This window comes from Medicago truncatula, chromosome 7, assembly GCF_003473485.1.
Source record: "Medicago truncatula cultivar Jemalong A17 chromosome 7, MtrunA17r5.0-ANR, whole genome shotgun sequence".
In the NCBI taxonomy this organism is placed as follows: domain Eukaryota; kingdom Viridiplantae; phylum Streptophyta; class Magnoliopsida; order Fabales; family Fabaceae; genus Medicago; species Medicago truncatula.
The window spans coordinates 51,396,936-51,421,969 of record NC_053048.1 but is presented as its reverse complement, the minus strand read 5'-3'; the positions used below and the strand labels follow the sequence as shown (position 1 = coordinate 51,421,969).

Below are 25,034 nucleotides of genomic sequence, written 5' to 3'. Positions count from 1 at the left end.
GTAAAGTCATGAAAATGACTTTTTTTAATGAAGTTAACACTATAACATCAAAAATATAGTGAGTAACACCCCAATGTTTGTACACTGAAATCAAAAGTTCGGTCTCCATAGTATCTTCAATTCATCAAATTAACAAGGCTACACTTAATCTAATTTTATCATACCTTGTTTTAAGTGTAACACCCCACAAAGTGTAACACTTACTATTGTCATACCCCAATTTTTGACCTAAGAACCTACATTCATACACCCTCTGACCCATAATATTCTATGGCTTTTTAGAGAAAAATTCGGCAGTAAGGTATTTTAAAATCCCTCATCTTTGTACCAATTCTGACCTTTCTTCTCACTTTTTTATTTTTTTTATTTTTTATTAGTCTTTTAGTTTTATCTTACCTTTTATTTTCCATATTTTAATTTTATTTTACTTTACATAATTTATTTTAATTTGTTTTTATTTTATTTCGTATTAGATTTATTTTATTTCTTTTTAATTAATTAGTGTCCAAAAAAAATAAAGTGTCAATAGATCCAAAAATAAAATGTCAAAGGTCTAAAAAAAATTCAAGTCAAGTGTCAACTTTAACATTCCTTTTTCAAAATTCACCATAATTGTCCTTCATTTCCATTAAACCAATTTTCCATTTTCATCAACCTCCTCGCCTATAAATAGAGCCCTCATTCCACACAATTTTACACACACCAAAAGTTCTCTTGAGTTGTCAAAGAATTTTTCTCTCTTCTCCCTATCTAGATTGTGTTGACGAGCTATTCTTTTCTTCTCCCTCTTTTTTTTTTTGTCCCTTCGATAATTTTTGTCCCTTCGGTTGTCCATTTCTTTTATTTTCTTGCATTTTATTTCTTTTTAGCATTTTTGCATTTTATTTTATTTCTATTTAGCATTTTAATTATTGTTATTTATTTTCCAGCAATTAGAATGTATTTAGGTCCAATGCAAATATAAGGGTTAATGGTGCTTTACCCCCTGTAATATAGGTCATTTTTTGTTTTCCCCCCTTTAATTTTTTTTTTTTATTTACCCCCTGTAAAATAGTGTTTTTTGGAATACCCCCCCTAATAGGTCATAAAAAAACGACTTTATTTATTTTTTTTGCAGAATTTTTTCGTTTTTTTATGACCTATTAGGGGGGTATTCCAAAAAACAAAATATTTTACAGGGGGTAAATGAAAAAAATATTTTACAGGGGGGAAACCAAAAATGACCTATATTACAGGGGGGTAAAGCACCATTAATCCTAAATATAAATGAGAAAAGTGTATGGGTGTGCGTGTCCTTTTATTTCTTTACCACCTTTTATATATATATATATATCCAAAAATGCAAAAAAATTAGATTAGGGATTTTGTGGTGATCCAACGTCACTATAAAAATTCACGCGCTTTTATTTTTATTGCTCTCTTAGTTTAATTTTCATTTAATATTCCAATAAGTACAAAAACATGCAAATAATCAAAATCACAAAAAATATTTTTCATAATAAACCTTGATTTTCAATCAAGTGATCGTTCTTTTTATTTTCTTTCATAATCAAATTTCAAATCAATTTTAATTCTACTTTGAGTCATTTTTCTTTCAATATAAAAAACACAAAAAAAATCTTTTTGCCACTTGGCTTTTTTCTTTAAATTTTTTTCAAACGTCAATTTCTACCCCAAACTACGAGGTTTTGATCTATCACAGGTACGTAGGCAGAGGACAATCGTCCTTCCAAATCATAAAAAATGTAGATAAATTAGGTCTCACTTTCTTTTTCTTTTAATCATCACATTAACTTCTTTTTCAAAAGCAAGCAAATTAAAGCACGAAAAATAAATAAAATCAAGAGGTGGTTCTCGTAGACTACTACGAATATTTAGGGTGCTAATACCTTCCCTAAATATAACCAACCCCCAAACCCTAAATCTCTCAATATGAGGTTTTGAACTTTTTCCCCTTTTTCTTAAAAATTAAATGTTCAGTCGTGAAATAATTAGTGAGTCAAAAGCTAATCAAATACATTGATCTCCGAAAAATGATGCGACAACTATCACATAATATCATCAACTTTGTTTGCATGTTAAAGATGCCAACGATAAAATATTATCTGTAAGTCCAAGATGTTGCAAGCATTACTAGATGAATTAATATTGACCATTAATCAGTAATCAACAATTTAAAAATGAATGAAACATTAAGATCATAATTAACCTTTCCAAAAAAGTTAGTTTCCTGACTGCACCATATAAGCTTTTTTTTTTTTTCACTACCAAAAAATTATACACCAAGCGTCTACGGTTATTTATTAGATACATGCATTCAATAATATGATGTCACATTAATTAATGAATACAACAACTCATGTGTTTTTATATTCATTAATTAGCGTGACAACACATGTTATTAGATGCATGTGTAAAATAATTATATTATTTTTTTCAAAAATGATTAAATTCTTTTTCAAAACTATTTTTTTAATTTTGCAAAAATTTAGGATGAATTCAAAGGTGAGGGCTCCGTTAAATTCATCTTCGATGGGGGCGCAGAAAAAATAAACCGTTAGATTTAATCAATGTTTTAGATTCATTAAAAATTAAGGTAAGATCATTTACACATTCTCATACACAAACTTGTACTTGAGAGAACAATTCACAAAAACATACTTCGGTAATTCACAAAAAGAGAGAACAATTCACAAAAACATACTTCGGTAATTCACAAAAAGAGAGAACAATTCACAAAAAGAATTAAATTAGATTCCCATATAATGGTTATTCATCCTTCGGAACATGAGACATTTAAGAATTAGTGCTATACATAAAAAAATAAAAAAACTCTTTTCAGCTGATTTTTTTTTATCCAGTTATACCCTTAAGCGTTTTTTTTGTGATGGGCAGGGTTCGAACCCCGGACCTTGTATATATTATACATTGTCCATGCCAACTGAACTAAGCTTACGAAGACAAAAATGTTACTTTGTTGGTGTCATTAAAAAATATAAGAATTTATATTATATTTTTTTAAAGATATTATATATATTTGTTATATTGTTAGTTTCATTGAAAGGATAAATATATTTTGTTATAATATGAAAGTGCAGTGCAAAATATCTATTATCTATACCTATTAATGATGATCAAGGTTTTTGTTCTCATGTTATTGAAAATAAAATTTATAAGTCCCGTTTGTTTCGAAGAATTTTCATCGGGGAAACACTTGGTGAACGTACAAGAACATACTAATATTGGATGACGGTTACGGTTACATCTATGGATAAAAATATTTTCTTTCAAATTTTATTTTTGTAAAGTTTGAAATTTTGTGAAGTTTGGATCTAAAAATCTTCCAACTCCTATAGATGATGATGATGAATGTTAGCCAAATTGGTGATTAGGGGTGCGAATAGGCCAGGCCAGATTTTGATAGGCCTGACCTTGGTATACAAAAAAAATTACAGGCCTAAGCCTAGTCTATGGCCTATCATAGACCGTTTTTCTTGGTTTGACCTGATCTATTTAAAAGTCTGGACTGCCCTGAAAGCCTACTTCCAGGCCTACTTTTCATTAAGGTCATCAAATAGTCATTTGACCTACTAAATAGACTAAACAAGCCTTAAAACATACTTAAAAGCATATAACAACAAAGCCTATTAAGGGTCTCATAGATAGAGAAAAAATGTTTATATTTTTAATGTATGCAATTATTTTGATATAAAAAAAACATTAATTAATAATTAGGTATTAATAGGTCGGCCTATTAGGCTTAACAGGCTTTTCTCGAAGCCTTGGCCTGGCCTATTTAACTAAACATGCTTTCTAAAAAGCCTAAGCCTAGGCTTGTCTACTAAACAGGACAGGCCAGGCCAAAACAGGTCAGGTCGTAGACCCTTGTAGATCGGCATGGCCTATTCCCAACCCTATTGGTGATCATGATGTTTCTGATGCATAATTTACACTTGTGTGTTCTTGTTCTTGGTGACGATGATAAAAGAAAATTTGTGTGTGATGATATGTAAATGTTTTTACTTTTGATTTTAATGAATCTCGATCATTAATTAAATTTAACGGTATATTTTTTCTACTCTATTGGTGAGAGACTTAATTGAGCTCTCTCCTTGAATTTACTATTATTTTCTTCAGTGGTGGCCGAGGTTTGAACCTCATACCTTGCATATATTATACGTTGTCCTTACAAACTGCGCTAAGCTCACGAGGACTTGAATTTACCATTTTTTTTGTCAAGTAACCTAGTGGTTAGAATTCACCTTTTTCAAGGTGAATAAGTGGGGTGTTCGGGTTCGAACCCCGACCCTTGCATATAATAATGCATGTCCCTGCTAACTGAGTTATGCTCACTGTAACACCCCGTTTTCCCAACATAAAAATTTCTAAAACATTTATCAGAGTAAACAGCATAAACAAACGGGATATCACATTTAACATAATCCAAAACAGTTAAATAACAATTTAACCAAATATCTTAAACATTGCAGCGGAAATTATTTCATAATCCATAAAACGCTTTGGCACACAGGCCCCATCAATATAATCTCAAAGAGTTAGTTCAATATCACAAATAGCATATATTTCACGTAATAGAACGAAGCATGCATAACATATAGCCCCATCCCGTTACGTATGAGAGCGACCTAGACGACACAGTGAAGGCAAGGCCACTCACGACGGCAACTGCACACTAAGCACGATCACCTGCAAGTTACCCATACGAAGGGCAACATTTTCAAGCAGAAGGGGTGAGATTTCATAACAAAATAATATTAATCAAAGTAATTTGAATCATAATTAACATCATATCAATCTTAAACAACTTTGCATATTTGATAAACAATTATCACATAATCACATATTCAATCATCATCAACAACATAGCATCTTGGACACGACAATGCGACAATGCTCTTAGACTCCTTATATGCATGTGGTACCAATCGTCATCATAAGTATTAATATACTTTAAACGTGTGGAGGACAAAGCTCCTAATAATCGTGCGGAGGACAAAGCTCCTATCGTGGTGAGGACTAAGCTCAATGAATGCTAATGCATGGACTCTATCAACAAAACATCGTAATCATCATATCAATATGCATCCAATAATTTGGAGCTAAACGTCATCTTATTCATCATATATAGACATTATGCACTTAGTTCAATAACAGCAGCAGCATAGTCAAGTCACAATAACGGATGATATCAATATATCAATTGCAATTCATTAGCATCATAATTATTCATTCATATCTTACATAATGCATAATACATTAACTCACACTCAATTAATAACAACATATCTTAAACGGCCTTACAGATTGCATTAAACGTCATCATTAGGTTTCATTACCAATTAGGGGTTCACTCTTGATCAAAACGTGCGACACAGATCACACAAACACTCAAAGCACTCCAATCTGGAAGTGCTCGCGAGGCGAGTACAAGCCAACTTCCCAACTAATGTTGTTCTAGGTTCAATCTTGTCCTACATTCATTCCTAATCATTACTAGGTATGTTCAGGCACTCAAAGGCACTCAAGGTTCAACTAAAAAGTCGAAATTCCAAAATCTTACATGCTCTCTGCCCTAGCTCGCTATGGCGAGTAAGGTTGCTCGCTGTGGCGAGCTGCATTGTGCAACTCGCGAGGCGAGGGAAAAGGGGTCGCGAGGCGAGCGATGAATGTTCATCACTCGCGAGGCGAGACTCATAGCTCGCCGTGGCAAGCGATGACTGTCGCTACGGCCAGACCTGCTATTTTCACAAAAACTCAGCGATTCACATGGTTCTAAGCCTAATATTGATTCCAAAATTCGTCCTAAACATTATCTATGGTCTAGGAGCACTTTCTATATCAATTTAACCAATTCTTACCGTTTGATCATCAATTCTAGGGATTTGACCTAGTTTTCATTTTCTCCAATTCAATCCTAAAGCTTGCTAACTAATCATCAGAATTACAATTAATTAACATTACTGAGTTATTAATCTCACCCTTACTTGGTTATGAAGAAATCGCAGCTCTCTCTTTGATCTTCTCCCTTCTAAGCTTTTTCTCCCTTTTCCAAAAGTTTTCACGTACAATAGTTTTTCTAACAATTAGGTCTTCCCTATTTATATCTCTTCCTAATTACTTATCTTATCTCACTTTCTCCCCCAAAACTACATAAAATATCAAAACAGCCCTCAACTAAATATTTTTCAAATTTCTATTTTCTTATCAAATCTTATTTTATTTAACAATAAAATAAGTCTCATAATCTTATCAAAACACATCAAATTATCCAAATCAACTTGAATCATCTTAATCAACAAAACTCACACATATATTATAAAAATATAATATAATCGCTTAAACTCGATTAAATAAATAATTAAACGAAAGTGGACGTTACACTCACGGGGACTGAATTTACTATCTAAACAAAAGGTATATATATTACTCTCTAAAAAAGAAAACAATATATATATATATATACATATATATATTACTTTCATCATTTACATTAACTTTTTATTCAAATTATCAATTTTTTACTTTTTATTTTTTAAAATTGTTTTTTATATTCAGCATAAATAACAACATATACCTTGATCCTTTCCACTGAATATTTAATTAAATTCTAATTATGTTTAGAATAATTAGTTAATGTCTAAACTGTCTTTGTGAGCTTAGCTCAGTTGGTTGGGACAATGCATAAAATATGCAAGGTCCGAGGTTCAAATTCCAATCACTACAAAAAAAAAAAGTTAATGTCTAAACTAGTTTATCGATGAGAGGGGTCGTATCGTTTTTTATTAAAGAGTATAAATTTCTTTTGTTTTATTAACTTTTACCATTTAATATGATTTTATACTATTTAAATTTATTTTTCTGTGCTTCCTTCAAACAAACAAAAAAATATTCCATGCTAAACATTTTTTTCGGTCACGAAACTTAACTTTTTTTATTTGTTATGTTTTATTATTGTTTTTGTATCAATTATATGTATAGTACATGCGATGAATAGTCGATTGATGATTTAATTGTTATTTTTATATTGTCACTACTAATTGAGTTAACCTCACCATGACTTTTTATATGTTTATATGTATTGTCACATATATCATTTATCGAATAAATCTAAAATACAAAATTTTGCTTATAATAGTGATCCAATTGTGTATGTTAGAAGCGAGTATCTTAGTAGTTTGATGAGCAATTTTGATTTTTACCATGTACAATATCTAAGTAGCTAAACCAATTCTCCATAATCTAATCGTGCACAAACGGTGTTATTTTGGTGAGATAAAAAACACAAAGAAGGAGTAATTAATAGTAGTGTCCACTTAATACTAGAATCTACTATATTTTTTATTTTTTTTTGAATGAAGAATCCACTATATACTTTTTGTTGTCTCACCAATGACTAATGACATTGTCCATTAATTTTTAGCAAATGAATAAGATCTTAACCTGTTATTTTGAAGGAGAGAGTATTCTTTTATTATTATCTTTTTCTTTTCTTTTTTGAGCAAACACTAAAACCAATTATTAAAAATAAAATAAAGGGTTAAATATGTTTTTAGTCCTTATAAATATACCAACTTTTCATTTTAATCCTTCTAAAATTTTCCTTCAACTTTTAGTTCCTTAAAATTTTTTCATCTTCATTTTTGGCCCCTCTTTTAAATAAACTCTTATATAAAATTAATATTTTTTAATGAAATTTTTCAGAAAAATTTATAATATTATAAAAATCTCTCTCAAAAAAATTTAGAATTTTTTAACTAAACATGAATTTAATATGAATTTTTATATTTTTGAAGGTTAAAAATTCATATTTAATTTGTGTTTTGCTAAAAAATTCTAGTTTTTTTTTGGGAATTTTTTTTTACAATATTATTAACATTTTTGCATAATTTCATTTAAAAATACAAAAATTAACTTAAATATAGGGACCTGATTGAAAATTTTATAAGGACTAAAAATTGAAGGAAATTTTTAGAGGGATTAAAACGAAAAATTGGTATATTTATAAGGATTAAAAACATATTTAATCATAAAATAAAGGTGACAACTAGAATACCCATGGAAGAATGGTAGGTAATTTACCTCAACCAATACACATTAGCCACATAAACACATTTTTAAGTGGTATCCATGAACTATCTTGACCCTACCAATAAATTACCCACCATTCTTCAAACTTCAAAGGTAATCTAGAAAAAACCTAAAATAAATTCCATTGAATTAGACTAGAAGACACCATAACACTTATGATCAGCAACTAATCATCATTCTTCTGGTTCGCAAAAACACTAACAAAGTGAATAAACAGAGGAATAAACCAACAGAGTAGGATCTTCACAATTAACAGAATCAATCAAGGCTTTAATAAGCCATCTACAATCGACCCCAAAAGCTCATGAGATCCGCGGTTGAAATAACAAACCCAAAATACATAATATAAATCTATTTCTTGAATGGATTGAAATTAGTTGTTAAATTTTTTGCGGAGAAGCTTAGCACGTAAATCAGCGGCATCAGTATCCTTAATATTCTCAGGCTTGTAGTAACCAGTGACAGGATCTGGAACCCATGAAACCTTATAAGTCGAAGAACCATCTTCCCCAGACTTTGTGGGTCCCATCTTGTTGCCAACAGACACCACTCCTCCTACTACCCTTGTTGCACTTTCTGTTGCCGCCGCGTAACCACGCCTGTTTAATTGATTAAAAAAAAAAAAAACCATATATTAAAACAATATCATTCAAAACATTAAAATTTAAAGTTAAGAAATAGGTGTTTGAACCCTGAGGTTAAGAAACATAAGAACGTTAAAAAACATAACATGAAGAAACACCGTACCTTGTGAGAGTGTTGGAGAATCCTTCAAGGACAACAGCAGATAAAACCTTAGCGTTAGCGAAAGAACGAGCCATATTGAACTACGGAAAGCTTATTTGTTTGATTTGAAAAACAAAATATAAGCAGTTATGAACAGAATAAGCTTTCCACAGTTTAAGCTAAGCTATTGTTATGGACTATGTGCCACCTTAGCTAAGAAAAGAAAAGAGTTTTGTTGTGTGAAGAATAGGTGAGTAGGGGGCATTATATAAGGTTGAGAAAATTGAGGACGCGTCACGCATAATTACGGAGATAATTTAGGTGCACGATTATAACTAAATCATCATTAATATGTAACCTATGTTTTGTTGCCACGTGGTAGTAGAAATTCAAACAAAAAATCAAATCTGATTTTAAATAATTTTATTCTATTAATTTATTGAATATTCTGGAATTTTGGTTTTAATGTTTATTTCTTAGGAAGAAAGAGTATTTTGAGGAAAAGAAGTTTCCAAATATATAAAGTGGAAGGAAGGGCGGCGAAAAAGACAATCGAAGGAACGGTGGAAAAGTATATGTGAAAGGTGGGACCTGGGAGCGTGGGGTGGCTTTGTGGGAGGGAGACCAGGTCGTGAATCACAAGTCATGGTGGAGTCAATTAATTGCGGTGGATGAAATGAATAACACAATTAACAAGTGAGTGAGCTGAATCTGGACTTGCTTTTTGACTTGGCTCTCTCTAGTCTAAGATACTTCCACGAAACTTGTTCATCATTGTTACAACAACTGTATAGATATTAGATGTGGACAACTATAATTGGTCGATTAGGCATTTGGAGGAGAACCTTCCAACTCATTTCATTCCATTCGAGAGAAATATCTTTGGAAAATTGTTTGGTGCATGTAGTTTAGTTAGCTATGGATACTTATTTTCTTTTATTTCTTTTAATAAACCGTCTGAAATAACCCATTTAACATTACATGGTAGAAAATTCTTAAATTTGAACAATCTTGGTTTAGGAAATTGGTCCTTTCATTTTAAAATTATAGTTTGGTGCTTTCCTTAAATTTTTGTACTTAATAAATAGTGAATTTTTTTAAGTTTTCTTATAATTTTTTTATAGTTGATCACTCTACATCATTAGATCGTATATCTGATAGAGGGATCAAACTACGTTGTTTTAAAATGGAGTAACTAATTTTGTTAATAAGTGAAAATAAGTGGACAAAAACTATAATAGTCCTTGATTTTACTATACGCAGATTATACTTGACCTGCTTCAAGATTTGTTAATACATCATCACTCACATTTTCGTTTATTTTTTAAAAATTCTTACTCTCACACACACACACACACACACACACATATATATATATATATATATATATATATATATATATACACTTAAAATCCACAACGAGAAAAGTGTAAATGCTAATATTTTACAAAAAAACTACCACATTAATGTTGGTATTTGGAAAATACTCACGAGTTTTTAAAATTTGGCTAAAATATGGTTTTAGTCCTTGCAAATATGTCTCGTTTTGGTTTTAGTCCCTATAAAAAAAAAATTGTTTTTGGTCACTGCAAAAAATTGTTTTAGAAAATAGTCTCTGACCCCACTTTTGTGATGATTTGCATACGTGGCACGTTATAACTGAACCAATTTTGTAGTTTTTGGTCCCTGTAAAATATTTCAAAAAATTTTGCAGGGACCAAAAACAAAATTTTATTTTTACAGGGACTAAAACCAAAATGGGGCATATTTGCAGGGACTAAAACCATATTTTAGCCTTAAAATTTTTATTGTATCAACTTTCTTTTTAAACGGCGAAATTTATTAATAACCAAATTCATGCACAAGACGAACATGAACGGTATCGACTTTATGTACCAAATACAAATTAATGGGACATAAAAAGCAAATCTTTCCGATACAAACACATAAAATCTAAGATGGACATGGCACAAACGTTTTAAGTATTTTTCACATACAAAATAAACAATATTTTATAAAAATAGTATATTAGTGTTGATTTTTTAAAAAATATTCATAGGTTTTCATAATGTTATTATGCTGCCTTTATATTACTAGTAAAAATTTGTATAAACATGTGAATATTACTCTTTAGGCCCCTATCAATCGTTCATAAGCACTTTAAAATAGAAATTGAACGGTAGTTAACTTACGGTTCGCTCATGAATGACATTTAACTCTTGTTCCGATGGAATTATACCCAAAAAAACTGAAAAACCAAGCAAAATACATTATGTATATGGCAACACCGGAACAGTAATTTTTGACCGTTCAAGATAGAATGGTAGTTAACTAGCGTGGAGAGCATTTTTGGATTTGTAAGATGGTTGTGAGTAATTGCTAGGTGTCTAAAGAACAATTTTCTCAAATTGTACTTCGAGCTTATATTGAATTGGGGTTGATATTAATAGACCCACATGACAAGATGGCCTAAAGCCCAAAATAGTTCAAACAAAAAAACACTCGTCGCACACAGGTCAGCTTCTCCGGCAGTGGCTTATAGGGTTTACCTTACCCCCGTCGTGAAGAACCTCACTCTCTCTTTCATTTTCGAAATCTCAACTAAAACATGGCTGAAGTTAACGCTAACCCCGAACCCCCTCAAAACATGACCATCTACATCAACAACCTCAACGAAAAAATCAAAATCGACGGTTCGTTCTTTTTTTTCTTTTCTTTTCATAACATCAATTTTTCAATATAGATACACTTATATACTCTTTTTATTTATATACTTCAATTTTGATGCAGAGTTGAAGAAATCTTTGCACGCTGTTTTCAGCCAATTTGGGAAGATACTTGAGGTTTTGGCTTTCAAGACTCTGAAACATAAGGGTCAAGCTTGGGTGATTTTTGAGGATGTTACTTCTGCTTCTAATGCTCTTAGGAAAATGCAAGGTTTCCCCTTCTATGATAAGCCCATGGTACTATCATATGCTCTTCAATTTCACTTTTCAAATTTGAAATTGTGTTTTACTTCGTATTTTTAATTTAATTTAAGGTGTTTTCTTTTTTATTAGGATTAGTTTTTTAGTTAGAATTTTTAGGGTGTAATTTCATTCTAATTTATGACAATGCTAGTTATTATTAAACATGGAATGGAATGGAATATATAACAATCTTCAACATGACATAGGTTTCTCTAGCTGAAATTTGTTTGGAGATTTAGAATAGTTAACATGCCATTGGATTTGTGAAAACAAAAAAGAATGTTTCGGTGTAAATGTGTAATGCTTATTTAGTATCCAGTCGTGTCTCTTCTATAGATATTATGTTGATCTTTCTAAATGAAAATGCGGAAGGAAGAAGAGAACTGTTTAAACATGTCAATTGATATTGTCTTGTGATGAGTGGCACTGTGGCAATTGTGACTATTGTGTTCTATGCTATTTATGGAATAAATCATCTTTATTAGATGTGAGAAACTATTTATCAGATCACTAGAGGTGGAGGATGACCTAGAAAAATTATAAGAGAAACTATTAAGAAAGATTTAGAGATTAACGAGTTATCAAAATATGTTTTATGATAGAACATTATGACGTAATTTGATCCATGTAGCCAACGGGATAAAGTTTGCTTTTTGTTGTTGTTGTAGACATGCTTCAAGTCCCTCCCCTACCCTCATTGAACAGAATAGGAAGATGTTTTTCTTGGAAGGATAATGGATTTTAGACATAGTGTAGGACGCTAGGAAATAGCAAAACTGATGCCAAGGACTGATTTAGTTCCAGTGGTCATATTTATTTAGCACACAAAAATAAAATTATGCGATGTATGGTATTTGCAGTTAGTTCTATCTGAGCGTTTTGAAGCTATAAAAAATGCTTGTGGGGGGGGGGGGGTTGGTCCTCCCCAAAGTCGTGATTCAAAGATTTATATTTCTGACATTGGAAGTAAAATTTGCATGAAGTCACAGTCCACTTTTGTTGTGAACAACTACTAATTGGTTCTATTGAGCTAGCTTTGTCACAATTCTGTGGATGAAATTATATTGTAGATTTATTTAGCACAGAAAAATAAAATTATGTGATTTATGGTCTATCTTAATGGATGGTGTGACATGGTGAGATTTGCAGTTAGTTCTATCTGAGTGTTTTGAAGCTATAAAAAATGCTTTCTATCAGTGCGTGCTCCAATAACCGTTGCTTGATTTGTGCTGCTGGAGCTTTATTTTAATTGGTCATATGCTAGCCTGTGATATGTGTTATTTTTCGTGCTGGCTAGACCTGTTTTATATTTTTCAAATCTTCAGCAAAATTTTAATGAATTTTTTATTTAATATCTATCCATTTTCCCCATGCTAAATAGATTTTTTTGGTCTACAGCTAAATCAGTTAAAAGTAGAATTTATCATGAAAAATTAATTTTATTACAATTAGACAAGTATCAAGTACTTAGGGAACCTTCCCTTAGCTAGCAATCAAGATTCAAGGGGGAAGAACCAAACAACTTAGTTACACCACCAAACATCCCATACTACTTGATGTGGGACGTGGGCACCCCATAACAAATCTCTAATCTATTGTAGCACCACCCCTGAGAGAGATGACAACCTGACGGGTTGGCATACTACAGCGCTTTATGCGGCCTTTCCGCTCAGCTCCTCTGTCGGTAGCTCTTTACGAGCAACTGACGACCAGTTCTGATACCAATTAATCAGTATCTAAGCACTTGGGAAACCCTCCCTTAAAAGCTATCTATCAAAGGGGAAGCACCAGGTCACGCAAGTACACCACTGAGCATTCTATACTACTCAATGTGGGATATAGACAACTTATTGTTTGGCCTGTTTGGCCCCATCGGATATGTAATAGTTTGTTAGTTTATATCATTTCCATAAAACTATTCTCAGGCAAGAAATTGAATTCAATTTTGCAATCTATGCAGAGAATACAGTATGCCAGGACTAAATCTGATGTCATAGCAAAAGCAGACGGTACTTTTGTTCCTCGGGAAAAACGAAAGAGGCACGATGACAAAGGTATAACTCTTTGAGCTCTCTATTTTTTTTTTAAAGGATATTGTACTGTTAAGTGTAAGCTCATCTTGGAAATAAACAAACTAAACTAAGCATGTTTTCTCTTCAAAATGAGGGTCCAACTCACCGAGTGCCCAATAATGGCTACAAAAGGCCAATCAATATATTTCATAGGTTTTATCTTTTTTGGTGTTGGTGGGGGTTTTTGTTTGGTTTGGTCGCCAAGGGGCTTTGCATTAATAATGAAGAAGGAAAAGATCCAATAAATGATATTTTTTTTTGCTTTCCTTCATCAGCAAAGAACAGACTTTCGCTATACTTTTGACTTTTCGTGTCTAGTATGGATGCAACTCTTTTAATGAATATCTGTATTATGTACTGTATAAATAAATATACATAGTCAAATTACATATCCAATTACATTTTTCAGCGGGCAAAAAAAGGAAGGACCAAAACGATGCTAATTTAGCTGGAACTGGCCTAAATCCTGCTTATGCTGGTGCTTACGGTGCAACTCCTGCTGTAAGTTTCTCTGCTGTTGTAGTTTATTTTTGTCAATGGTCATTTTATAGGCATCTTAATGTGCTGGACCTTTGTCTCATTGAATCTAGCATCTTCATAATTTTAACTGTTTTATGGTAATTTTTCTCGAACTGTTAAGTTTTATGATCAAAGCCGGAATCAAAATAATGAAGATGAGATGACACTATCTGTTTCAAAGCAAATTATTCTATAATACATAGAAGCACAAACAATTTTATTCTGCATTTGTTACACACTTTTTCTAATAATGGAGTTATCCCAGATACCTTATCCAGGCGGTGCGAAGTCCTTGCTACCTGAGGCTCCTGCACCACCAAATAATATTCTCTTTATTCAGAATCTTCCTAACGAGACCACTCCCATGATGCTTCAAATGTTGTTTCTTCAATATCCTGGATTCAAGGAAGTTAGAATGGTTGAAGCAAAGCCAGGAATTGCCTTTGTGGAATATGGAGATGAGATGCAATCCACGGTGGCTATGCAGGCGCTGCAAGGTTTCAAGATAGCCCCACAAAACCCTATGTTGATAACTTATGCAAAGAAATAGACAATGATTTCTTCAACTTATGGTGCAAGAAAGGCAGGAATCATATATCTTCGCATAGAGTTGTTAATCCATAGTTTATTTTCTTAATTGCTGTTTACCCGTAGCAGCCTTGGTTCTTGTATGATTGTAGTTAGTGCACTAACTTTAACATTCTTATAAAAATCTGTATTTGGAAAATTGCTTTCTTTTTTTATTATGGTAAATTACTATTTGGTTTGAGTTTATCTATGACAAATTTATTTTACATTTTCTGGATTTGTCATGCATTTTTCTTGTTTGGGGGAGATTTCCCTAGTTATTTTACTGGATGAAGAGTAACTAGATACATGATCTCTTTTTTGCTTAAGTATGCAACTTTTTAAGTTATCTTGTGAATTGCTATCCTCTTGTGATTATTTTTAGTTACATTGGCAAAAAAATGGAATAAAAATCAGATTTTTGAAGGTTTGGCGTTAACTTAAGGTTTGGATTGGAGCAAATGTATTGAGAGATTTATTAATATCCAAATTTAATGTACACGCAAGAAACTGTTTTTTTGTTGGGTTGCTGTTCCTTTCTCAGTGGCAATGGCGTAGTGAAAAAACACATTCACTGCTGCAGATCTTTAGCTGTTTTGGGGAGCATGCTTAAGATTCATAAGCCTTTGAATAATAAATGTGTCACCAAATAAAGCTTTTGCTACGTAGATGCACACGCCAATATTTATTACGCAAGTCCTTAGATTTGATAATGACCTCGTCAAGAAACTACCTCAATTTCTTGTACAACAAGGTAAAAACGTATGACAAAGAAAAAAGAGCATGACCATCATCTTAAAGTGATAACAATTCCAAACGACGCTAATAAAAGAAAATGATTTATGTCCACCCGCAAAACCATCCAACACCTTGAGAGAGAGAGGTATGGTGGTAAGCGGGTGATATAAAGAGAAAAGGTGTGAAGTGTTGAATGTATGCTTATAGGTGTTTCAAAAAAAGGTGTCCAAATATAAAATATTACTTTAAAAAAATACTCTACATGGTGTTTTAAGATGGCCGTGAAGTATTTACCTAATCAAAATGTTTGAGTTTCAGAAACTGACATGTATTGACATGCTAAGTTTGTCGAGAAACAGTTGGTTGGGCACAACCCCAAATCAAATCAAAAGTATTTAGACATACTCACTTGAATGATAAAATTTAAAAGAGAAATAATTTAGTCACATCACTTAATATGATTTCTCTTTTAAATTTTATCAATCTTGTGTGTGTGCCACATAAATTTTATTTGGGTTTGTGCCTACTTGCTCAAGTTTGTCATTATAACATGGTTACATTTCAAACATGTACCCTAAAATTGTTAATCTATGGAGAAATCCTCACAAATAATCTATCTAATATTTAAACCAATGTTGCACGACATAGGTTCTTGCATGTTGTGGAGTGTGGACTACTAGACCTCACCATCCGCTATGAACAGAGGAGATGGTCACTAATACTATTCATTATTGCAGGAGAATCGTACATGCATTAAAATGCATGATGAAACTCAAACAATTTAAATGGTTGAGTATTACGTTTGTCTTAAATTTATATTAGATATATAACCCGTGCGTTGCACGGGTTTTGATTATAATATTTTCTTTAATATATTGGAAATAATAAATTTTTTTGGTCTTTCTAAAAAAACAAATTTTATTGGTCTATTGAACTTTTTTTATTTAAAATATACGACTTTCAAAATATTTTTAAACTTTTTCCCACATAAAGTGAATATTGAATATAGATAATGGGTCATCCATTTGTGTTAGAAATCAATTGAATTATTATATCTTTTTATCTTGTTTAGTTTATAACTTCCTTTTCTCCTTTATTTGTACATATTTTAGATTTTAGAAAGAAAAAAAATTTGTCGATATTAAATTATAATTTGATATTATAAAATTTTTATTCTAACTTGAGTCAAATAAATGATTTTATTTAAATGAAATAACTCAATTTATAAAAAATCAAATGTTTTCATATATATCATTGTATAGTTTTTAGTAAAAATATTACTCCCTCCATTTTTTTATGTGTCGTTAGATGTTTGATTATTATAAAGTAAATATAAAAGTTTATAATTGATAACAAAAATAAGGAGTTTTATAGAGATGACATATCAGAGCAACCACATCCATGCCACCCAAATGGATGGTATAAATGGGATCCACATAATATATTATATTACTTTACACTTCCCAATTATTTAACCCACTCAACTACATTTTCTAAATATTCATACCACTCCTCTAAAACTCTAAAATGGATCCCGCTTATCTTACAATAACAGTATACCTTAAATACCAACATTATACTAATTAATAATCTCACCTATCAATTGATAAAAATAATCAAAAGTAATCTTTTGTCACTTAAAAGTGGGTGGTACTGCATTACCACTCTCTTGAGCTTTGCTATTTGCTTGCATGTCAAATATCAGTTGCTTTCTGACACATTTTCATTTGGCCAAGTTATACCACAGTGTTTTTGCACCGATAATTATGCTCTTAGTAGTAGAATTTTATCTCTATAAAAGAAAAGCAGTATAGTTTTGTAAAGTTGCCACATAAGCTAGAAAAGGATTTGACTACGAAATAGAGAAATTCATACATGAATGAACTCAAGTATAACGTGTGAATGAAATATATATCATTGACCAATTAGAGAATTTGAAGAATTAGTACTTAATATCTAACCTTTTAGGAAATAAAATTTTGTTGCCTACAATAATAATTCCACAAAGTGTTCAAATTCTAAAAATAAGATCACTAACATTGTTAAAAATTTAAAGTACAAAATAGAAGAACAAATCTGATAAAAAAAAAAAAAAAAAAAACTTCTTGAGTGTTCAAAATATAAGAAAAGATTGGAAGACATAAGAGTCATCAATTTGATTGAAGAGATAGAGTGAGAAAAAAAAGTGAACGGATCCTCTCCCTCTGTAATCTCTGCAGTAGCCTCTCGATCTATTGAACCAACCATTAGATACCTCCAATGGATGATAGGGAAAGACAATAAAATGTTGAAAAAACAATCTTGAAATATTTCCAAATTGATTTCGTGCACGTAAATTGTCTCACCATCCTAGCTTTGAACAACACTACCTCAATAGAACATTGATTGGATTTCTCCAAAGAGACCTACTAATGAATTTAAGTTTAGACTTCTTATTCCTTAAATACCCATAAGGAGTTTCCTTCTCAAAGATTGATGAATCCTCATATATAACAGGTTCTTTGATATACTGAGGAAGAAGGGCCAATTTGTTTTCCATCATAGATTGATTATTCCAATGAAATTCAATCTATCCATTTTTAATTTCAATAATTCCTCAATCTTAAAAACAAATAGCTTACACAATTATTTATTAAAAAATATAATAGCTTACACATAGGTATAGTTCAAGCCTACAAATAACTCAAGTTTACTTTATATATAGCAGATAGATAGTTAGACACCAATTTTTTTTAGAAAGCTAATTTAAAAATATAGAGATCGTAGTTAATGGTTTTAATTTATTTTGGTTGCAACAAATTTTATGTTATATTATATAAATTTATTTAGTGTTTTCCGTAAGCAAACTACTTTTTTTTTTTAGGATCCTAAGCAAACTATTATGTGTAACTTGGATAATTTCCTTTACCCTTCTCTATATCATATTATATTTTAGGGACATTATTCTCTATATCTCTCAATTCTCTATCTTACCAATGGCCTGTAGAATTTCATAGTTGAATTAATAGAAATATAATAAAGGGTGAGAATAAACAATAGTTAAGGATTGTGTCAAAAACCACTAATTTGTGACTACCACATGAGTCAAAGAGAAGTGAAGAGTGAGGGAACAATTAGACACTCTCTGGTTTTCATTACATGCCACTTTCTATGATTTAGAACACCTTTTCACTTCACATAATCTAAGCTTGCATTGTTCTCATGGAAATATTGTACTAATGTGGCACTCTGTAAAGATTTCTCTCACTATTTTTAATTTAAACCAATTTAATGTCTAATTATATAACTTCTACAACAAAAAATCTGATGCTTTAAATTAAATATATGTAAATGTATATATAATTAAAAAGGACGGGAAATTGCTATTCGATTCAAAACCAAATGTTGAATAGATGTGTACTTCTACAATTAGTTATCTAGGATACTTGATCTTATAAGAAACTATTCAATTAAAAATATAATAAGAGTATTTTTCTCTTATTACAAAGACACGGATACTTGATCAAATTAAACCAACACCTATGGATAAAGATTCTTAGTTTCTCTTGTTCGACCCTTTAGGATTTTTGATGTTGAGAGTTTTGAGTTTCTTGTAAGCTTCATCAAAATCCTCCTCCATCTTATGGCAATTAGTTGAGAAGGAAAAATATCTAATAGTTATAGTAACAACCACATGTTGGCTTGGAATAAAAATGAATAACAAAAATATTAATTGTTTATGCTTTTTTAATATGTTTCCTTCCACATGTTTAGTGAACTCTTGATCTCATAACAATGTTAAATAAAAAATGATAATGAAAAAATATTTTAATTTCAATAAAAAATACAACCACCATTTCATATATGAAGTGTCCTTTCAACAAAACTCTCCCTTTTTCCAAAACATGTATGTTAAATGAAAGAAAAAATATCCATTAGAGAATACGAAAAATTATAGATAGAAACACACACTCACGAAGTTTGAAGAGAGAATCAAAACTATAAAAAAAAAAATGAAATGGAAGAAGAAATGAGAAGGATAACATAAGCAACATATATATGAGCTTAGAAAATGAGGAGCTTTATAGTAAACTTGTGTGTGTAAGATGATTGACTAAGAATATGAATAATTTTAAAATGAAACCCCTCACTATTAATAAAATGGATTATAATACATTCATTGTGTAACTTCCATGAAGTGAAGTAAATAGAGAGTTTTTCCAATTGATGGGAAATGAAAGATTAGATAGTAAGAAATGACTAGTAAAGAATCAAGAACAAAAGAGAGCCACATGACATAAGTATAAAAAATTAGTTACAAAAAGAAAATATTAGTGAAGTGACACATAAGCAAAATGTAGTTTAAAATACATATATATAGAGATAGAGATAGAGATGGAGATGTCATCCAAAACCAATGTTTCATTTCATTGTTTACTTTTTTTCTGTCGGCTATTATTAGTGTCTTTGAAATTCTTGTAATCTATCATACTCTATAGTATCTGTTCAACCACCAAAAACTTTGAGGTAAAAGGTAATGGTTCGAACTTTTCCCTCTAATAGGTGCACATATATATGCATATGCCATGCTAAAAAACTTGCACTCAACACGCAAAATCAACGTGCACTCGTACAAATCAGCAATTCCACGCAATTGAAAAGGGATCAAACACCGTACATTATTAGAGCTAGCCCGTAAGCACGTGGGACCCAAATATTCTCAATTCAAACGAACATAGACATTAAGATGGCTTGTGATTATTTCCTTGTTACAGTGTAAGTGAACCTCAAATCAACAAAGAGTTTGTAATTGTTGCCTTAAAGCACAAACATATATGATTCGTTTTGGGTTCCTTAGACATTGCAACTTTGATTTTTTTGTGCATGTATTGTAGTACTTGCATGATGAGGTATGGTATGCCGTATGGTCTGGCTGAGTGTTCCTTTTTTTGAGACCAAAACTTTAACTACACACATTGTTTCTTAAATAATTTCATTCCTACCTCATATCTCTATAAAATTGCATCGATGTATAGAGCACATTTTTCCCAGTTCAAGTTAAACTTCCACTTCAACTTTCATCAAACTCGAGGTGTAATGGTTTATATAGGCTGAGAACTCCTTGTTGGAGAAGCAGGACACGTGCAACTCTGTTGTGTCTAGAATGCTTATGCCACCGAATCATTTGCATGTGCTCTGTTTCTCCAAGATGGGTTTCTCTCCTTGTCTCTCAGTTGCTGTCACTTTTAATTACTCCTCGGTCTCATATACATATATCTCATACATACTCACTTGGTCGCATATTATATGATGTTTTAACAAACAAACAAAAACTAATTTGTTACAATTTAACTGTCATTTCAATTTTCACACCTTTTTTTTAGCACAATGTGATGTCTCTTGACATGAATGATGATCTGTCTTGCTTACTCGATGTTTTTGAAAGAACACTTATATTTAAACATTCTTAAATTTTCAACACTCATTCAACGCCTTATTTTATCTCCATCTCTCATTTCATATCATGTTATCAACCTATCACATATATTAGTATATTATATCTTTTTCTCTCAAGATGTAGATTGATTGTTTGGGTATTTAAAAATAAAACTCCTTTGTGAAATGATACGAAGACTTTAATTGTGAGTTAATTATATGCTTTTAAATGTAAGTGGCATTACTATACATTGAATTTATAGATTTATGAATCATATAAGAAAGTATGGCCACATATTTAGGAGCTTAACCTTGATGAAGTAACCAACATGGTATCCTAGGGTTTATCAAAATGAACTTTGATTCTATATGTGAAGGGAAGTGGTAAGTCGCTAGAAAGTGGGAACCAACATATTACTGACAAGTTACGACAAATAGTCTTTGCTGTTACAAGGAAACCTTTGTTATGTATGACTAAATTTTCTCAGGTGACCCATGTCTAAGTGACTTGTATGGTATACGATAAGTGTATATACAAAGACAAACATATTCTACAATAATGTTATGTTTACAACAACATTGCGTTTGTAAGATTATGTATATGACTTAATTGTAGGTATTGTATGGTATTCTATTGTGAGAAGGTTTGCTTGCTTAACGCAACAAACATGACTAAAAATATCTTTAAATTGCTTTATTAAATTCTACTCCCTCCGTCAAGCACCATTTTATTAGAGGCAAAAAGTGCTTACATATAAGGACAGAGGGAATATGTTACTATATTTATATCTCAGTGTTTGGGTTGATATTGGGAAACTGAAAAGTAGCCGGATTTGTTCTCCAACCGTCCAATGCAAAATAAAGTCTAGAACCGGATCACGGCATGAGCCTTAGTTTCTAGATATCATTTTAGCAAAATGGTCTTGTTAACAAGGCCTCAGGAGCCCTCTTTAAAGATTCTAAAAGAATAAATTATTTTATAAAAAGTCAAAATATTTCGATTTTTAATGCATTGATTATATATATTTTCATACAAAGTTACCATTTAAAGGTCTTAAAGAATATCCGGAGGCACTCGTTAACATTTCCCTTACAAGAAAGATAGTTGATAAGTCAAATGTACCTAAAGTTTAAAATTTTAGAAATTCTCGATTATCTTAAAGTTTTTAGTTATGATGTCTTTTAACTTAGACATGCTATTTATTATGTGTTTGGTTTTGTGGTGGCGAAAATTTATTTTGAATGAATTGATTATGTAGAATTGATTTTAGTTAAAAGTGAATTTTCATTGAAAATATGATTTTAGCAATTTTTATTGTTTGGACTAAAATTGCTTTTGAGATGTAAATATTATAAGGGAGATGCTAATGAGTGCTCTTAGTGCAATGGTTAAGAAGATACAAATAGAAATATTGCATTAGAAAATTGTAAAAAATTATGAATTTGACTTTTTAAAAGTTAAAATATTACTGAATTCTATACAAACCAAGTACTTTTGGTTTCTTTAACAAGGACACTTGTTAGGATAACTCATGTATAAATATATAAATTATACCCATGAAAAGTCATAAATATACTCACAAAGAGGGGTTAAGATCCTCTCCATTTATAAAAATAAATGGAAGATGCAATTTGGAGAGAGATAGACAAAAAAAAAAGGTGGTGGATCCTGTCATTAAGTGTGTCCAACTAGAGTGCATCTTTGCTCCATTTATGATTGCTCCATTTACTCCTTTTTAATTCACAGATATGTGACATGTGGCAAAAAAAATCTAAAGGCTACAATTAAAAGACATCATCACGTGCTTTCTTCACTCTATGTCACCTGATCCCTTTCTCCTCTACCTCCTTCATTCCCCTTTCAATTTCCCAATTTCATTGCAAAATCTATCACAGTACATGAACATTTTGATGAGATTAATTAATTGAAACAGTGAGTCTTTCTAAAATTGAAGAACAAATTAATTAATTAAAATTAGAATCACAACAAAGGATTGAATTGATTTTTAAATTGACAATCCTGTTAAGTTTAACACTGATAATCCTTTAGAGACTGATTCATGGTATTCTTCTTCCTCACATGAACTCCATCGTGACCCCTCATGTTCCTCTCGCCGTCGATGCCGCCGCTCACCTTTCATGCCATCGATGATCCCAACCACCATGGAGATAAGTGTTGTTATCAAGAAAAACGAATAAGAAATTAAATAGATTCCGATACGATTCGGTTTGCCTTTGCTTTAAGGCATGTATTGCTGAATCAACCTAGTTTAATTTAATTCCCCTCACACCGTAGATCTCTCAATTATATATATACATAATAACAAAAACCAAGATATGCAACATGTCTGCAAGAGATAGAGAGGCACAACCAGAACTGGATTACGATGGAGAGGGAGAAGGGAATATTCGTGCTGGGACGAGAGGAAAGGGGGCGCCGGTGACGATTCCGGTGAGCAGAAGGGCGTAAGCAGCCATGATGATGGGAGGAAGATGGAATCGTATGTCAGAGAGAGAAAGCAAAGCGTGGTTTTTTATTTATGTATTAAATAAATCATTATTTTGTACAGAATAATCTCTACCTTTGAATTTGTTTTTGCCACATGTCACAAATCTATGCTTTAGAATGGGATAAATGGAGCAAAATCAACTCGTCCAACTATCATTAATTATTTTTTTACTTTTTATGGGTTTTTATCTCTCTAAATGGAGGAAATGGAGAGGATTTTGACTCCACAAAGAGGGTAGAATAACCCGATTTTTTTCTCATGAAGCTCACTTGCTTAACCTTTAATCGATTGAGATTTTAAGGGATTCAAGAAGAGAGAGTGAAATTGAGAAATAAATTGTGATAAAGGAGAAAATTTTGTTGAAAAAAAATTAAGAAGAAGGAGAGAGAAAAGGAAAAAAAACAGGAAAAAGAATGGAAGGGAGAAAACAGTTGGTTGGAAGAGAATATTGTACCGAATCAAAGAGCTCGGGAAAAAGAAAAGATTGTAATGAAAGTTGATTACTCCCCTCCCTACTAAAAAAAATTATGAAAATTTAATATTTTAAAAATATTCATCGAGACGAATCCAACAACATCTTACATGATATTATTTATTTTTGTGAATTAGTAGAAAAATATTATCAAAATATGTTAAGTCAATAGTGTATATTGTCAAATAGATCATCTATTGAGGTAAAGAGAAGTACTTTTTAAGCTTCTGCATCCATTTCTTTGGGCCTTGTGTAACCTTCAAGGCTTCCCGAGAGATATGCAAAAAAAAAAATTGATCGGGAAAGATAGATAGGTATGAATATTGATATTGATAAATGATTAGGGAATTTAAAAGATCAGGAGTTGCCTTTGGAATTTTTAAGAGTATTACTAAATATTGATATTTAGTGAATTGAATACATCAAGGATTTGGGGAATGTAATTGTGAATTTTTTGTGTACAGTGTAGAAGCAAGGTTTGCCGCGAAGCTCATAGGGTTGAATAAATTAGGGGTTGACAGTTAGGATTGAAGGTTAGTTATGATTAGATATAAAAGATAAACACAGTCTCACTATGGACAACCATTATTTCACATTAAAACATGTCTTCCACTTGTTTGAGCTTAATAAAAAATAACTAAATTGTAGTTGAAATATAATAATACAGAGTTATTAATAAAATCGATTAAGAGTTCAAAAGTGAGGAACACCGTTAGGGATGTTCTAAGCAGTGCTCTAACGACGAGTCTCTTTCCCAAGTTCAAAAAACTAGTTTACTTTCTTCATATTTTATTATAAGTTGTTTTGACATTAAATGTAATTCATTTTGTATTGAAAAGAGAAATTATGAGTGATTTTTAAAGAATTATCCATTATTAATGTTATGAGAAAAGGAGATTAAAAGAATGGAATGGAGAAAAAGCAATAAATAGTTAAA

General features: G+C 31.3%; 2 protein-coding genes across 5 annotated transcripts; one reads left to right on the top strand and one right to left on the bottom strand.

Moving 5' to 3' along the window:
* Positions 1-8,214: 8,214 nt before the first annotated feature.
* On the bottom strand, positions 8,215-9,087 carry LOC25499593 (indole-3-acetic acid-induced protein ARG2). The gene is made up of 2 exons (XM_013594905.3): positions 8,857-9,087; positions 8,215-8,708 (listed from the first exon to the last, which is right to left on the bottom strand). The coding sequence occupies exons 1-2, from the start codon at positions 8,928-8,930 to the stop codon at positions 8,483-8,485; spliced, it is 300 nt and encodes a 99-aa protein (XP_013450359.1). The 5' UTR covers positions 8,931-9,087; the 3' UTR covers positions 8,215-8,482.
* A 2,204-nt stretch (positions 9,088-11,291) lies between these two features.
* LOC25499590 (U1 small nuclear ribonucleoprotein A) lies at positions 11,292-15,191 on the top strand. 4 transcript variants are annotated; one of them, XM_039828325.1, is made up of 5 exons: positions 11,292-11,528; positions 11,626-11,798; positions 13,765-13,858; positions 14,289-14,377; positions 14,661-15,191. In XM_039828325.1, exons 1-5 carry the CDS (start codon positions 11,444-11,446, stop codon positions 14,943-14,945), a joined length of 726 nt encoding a protein of 241 aa, XP_039684259.1. In that variant the 5' UTR covers positions 11,292-11,443; the 3' UTR covers positions 14,946-15,191. The 4 variants fall into 4 exon arrangements, with proteins under 4 accessions (XP_039684259.1, XP_039684257.1, XP_039684258.1 ...); XM_039828323.1 differs by having other exon boundaries at positions 14,652-15,191; XM_039828324.1 differs by having other exon boundaries at positions 14,286-14,377.
* The last annotated feature ends 9,843 nt before the right edge of the window (positions 15,192-25,034 follow it).

Coding starts and splice junctions, on each gene's coding strand:
- LOC25499590 (XM_039828322.1), top strand. CDS start 11,444: ATGGCTGAAGTTAACGCTAACCCCGAACCCCCTCAAAACATGACCATC. Junction 11,529..11,625: donor CGAAAAAATCAAAATCGACG/GTTCGTTCTTTT, acceptor ATTTTGATGCAG/AGTTGAAGAAATCTTTGCAC. Junction 11,799..13,764: donor CCTTCTATGATAAGCCCATG/GTACTATCATAT, acceptor CAATCTATGCAG/AGAATACAGTATGCCAGGAC.
- LOC25499593 (XM_013594905.3), bottom strand. CDS start 8,930: ATGGCTCGTTCTTTCGCTAACGCTAAGGTTTTATCTGCTGTTGTCCTT. Junction 8,709..8,856: donor TTCTCCAACACTCTCACAAG/GTACGGTGTTTC, acceptor TCAATTAAACAG/GCGTGGTTACGCGGCGGCAA.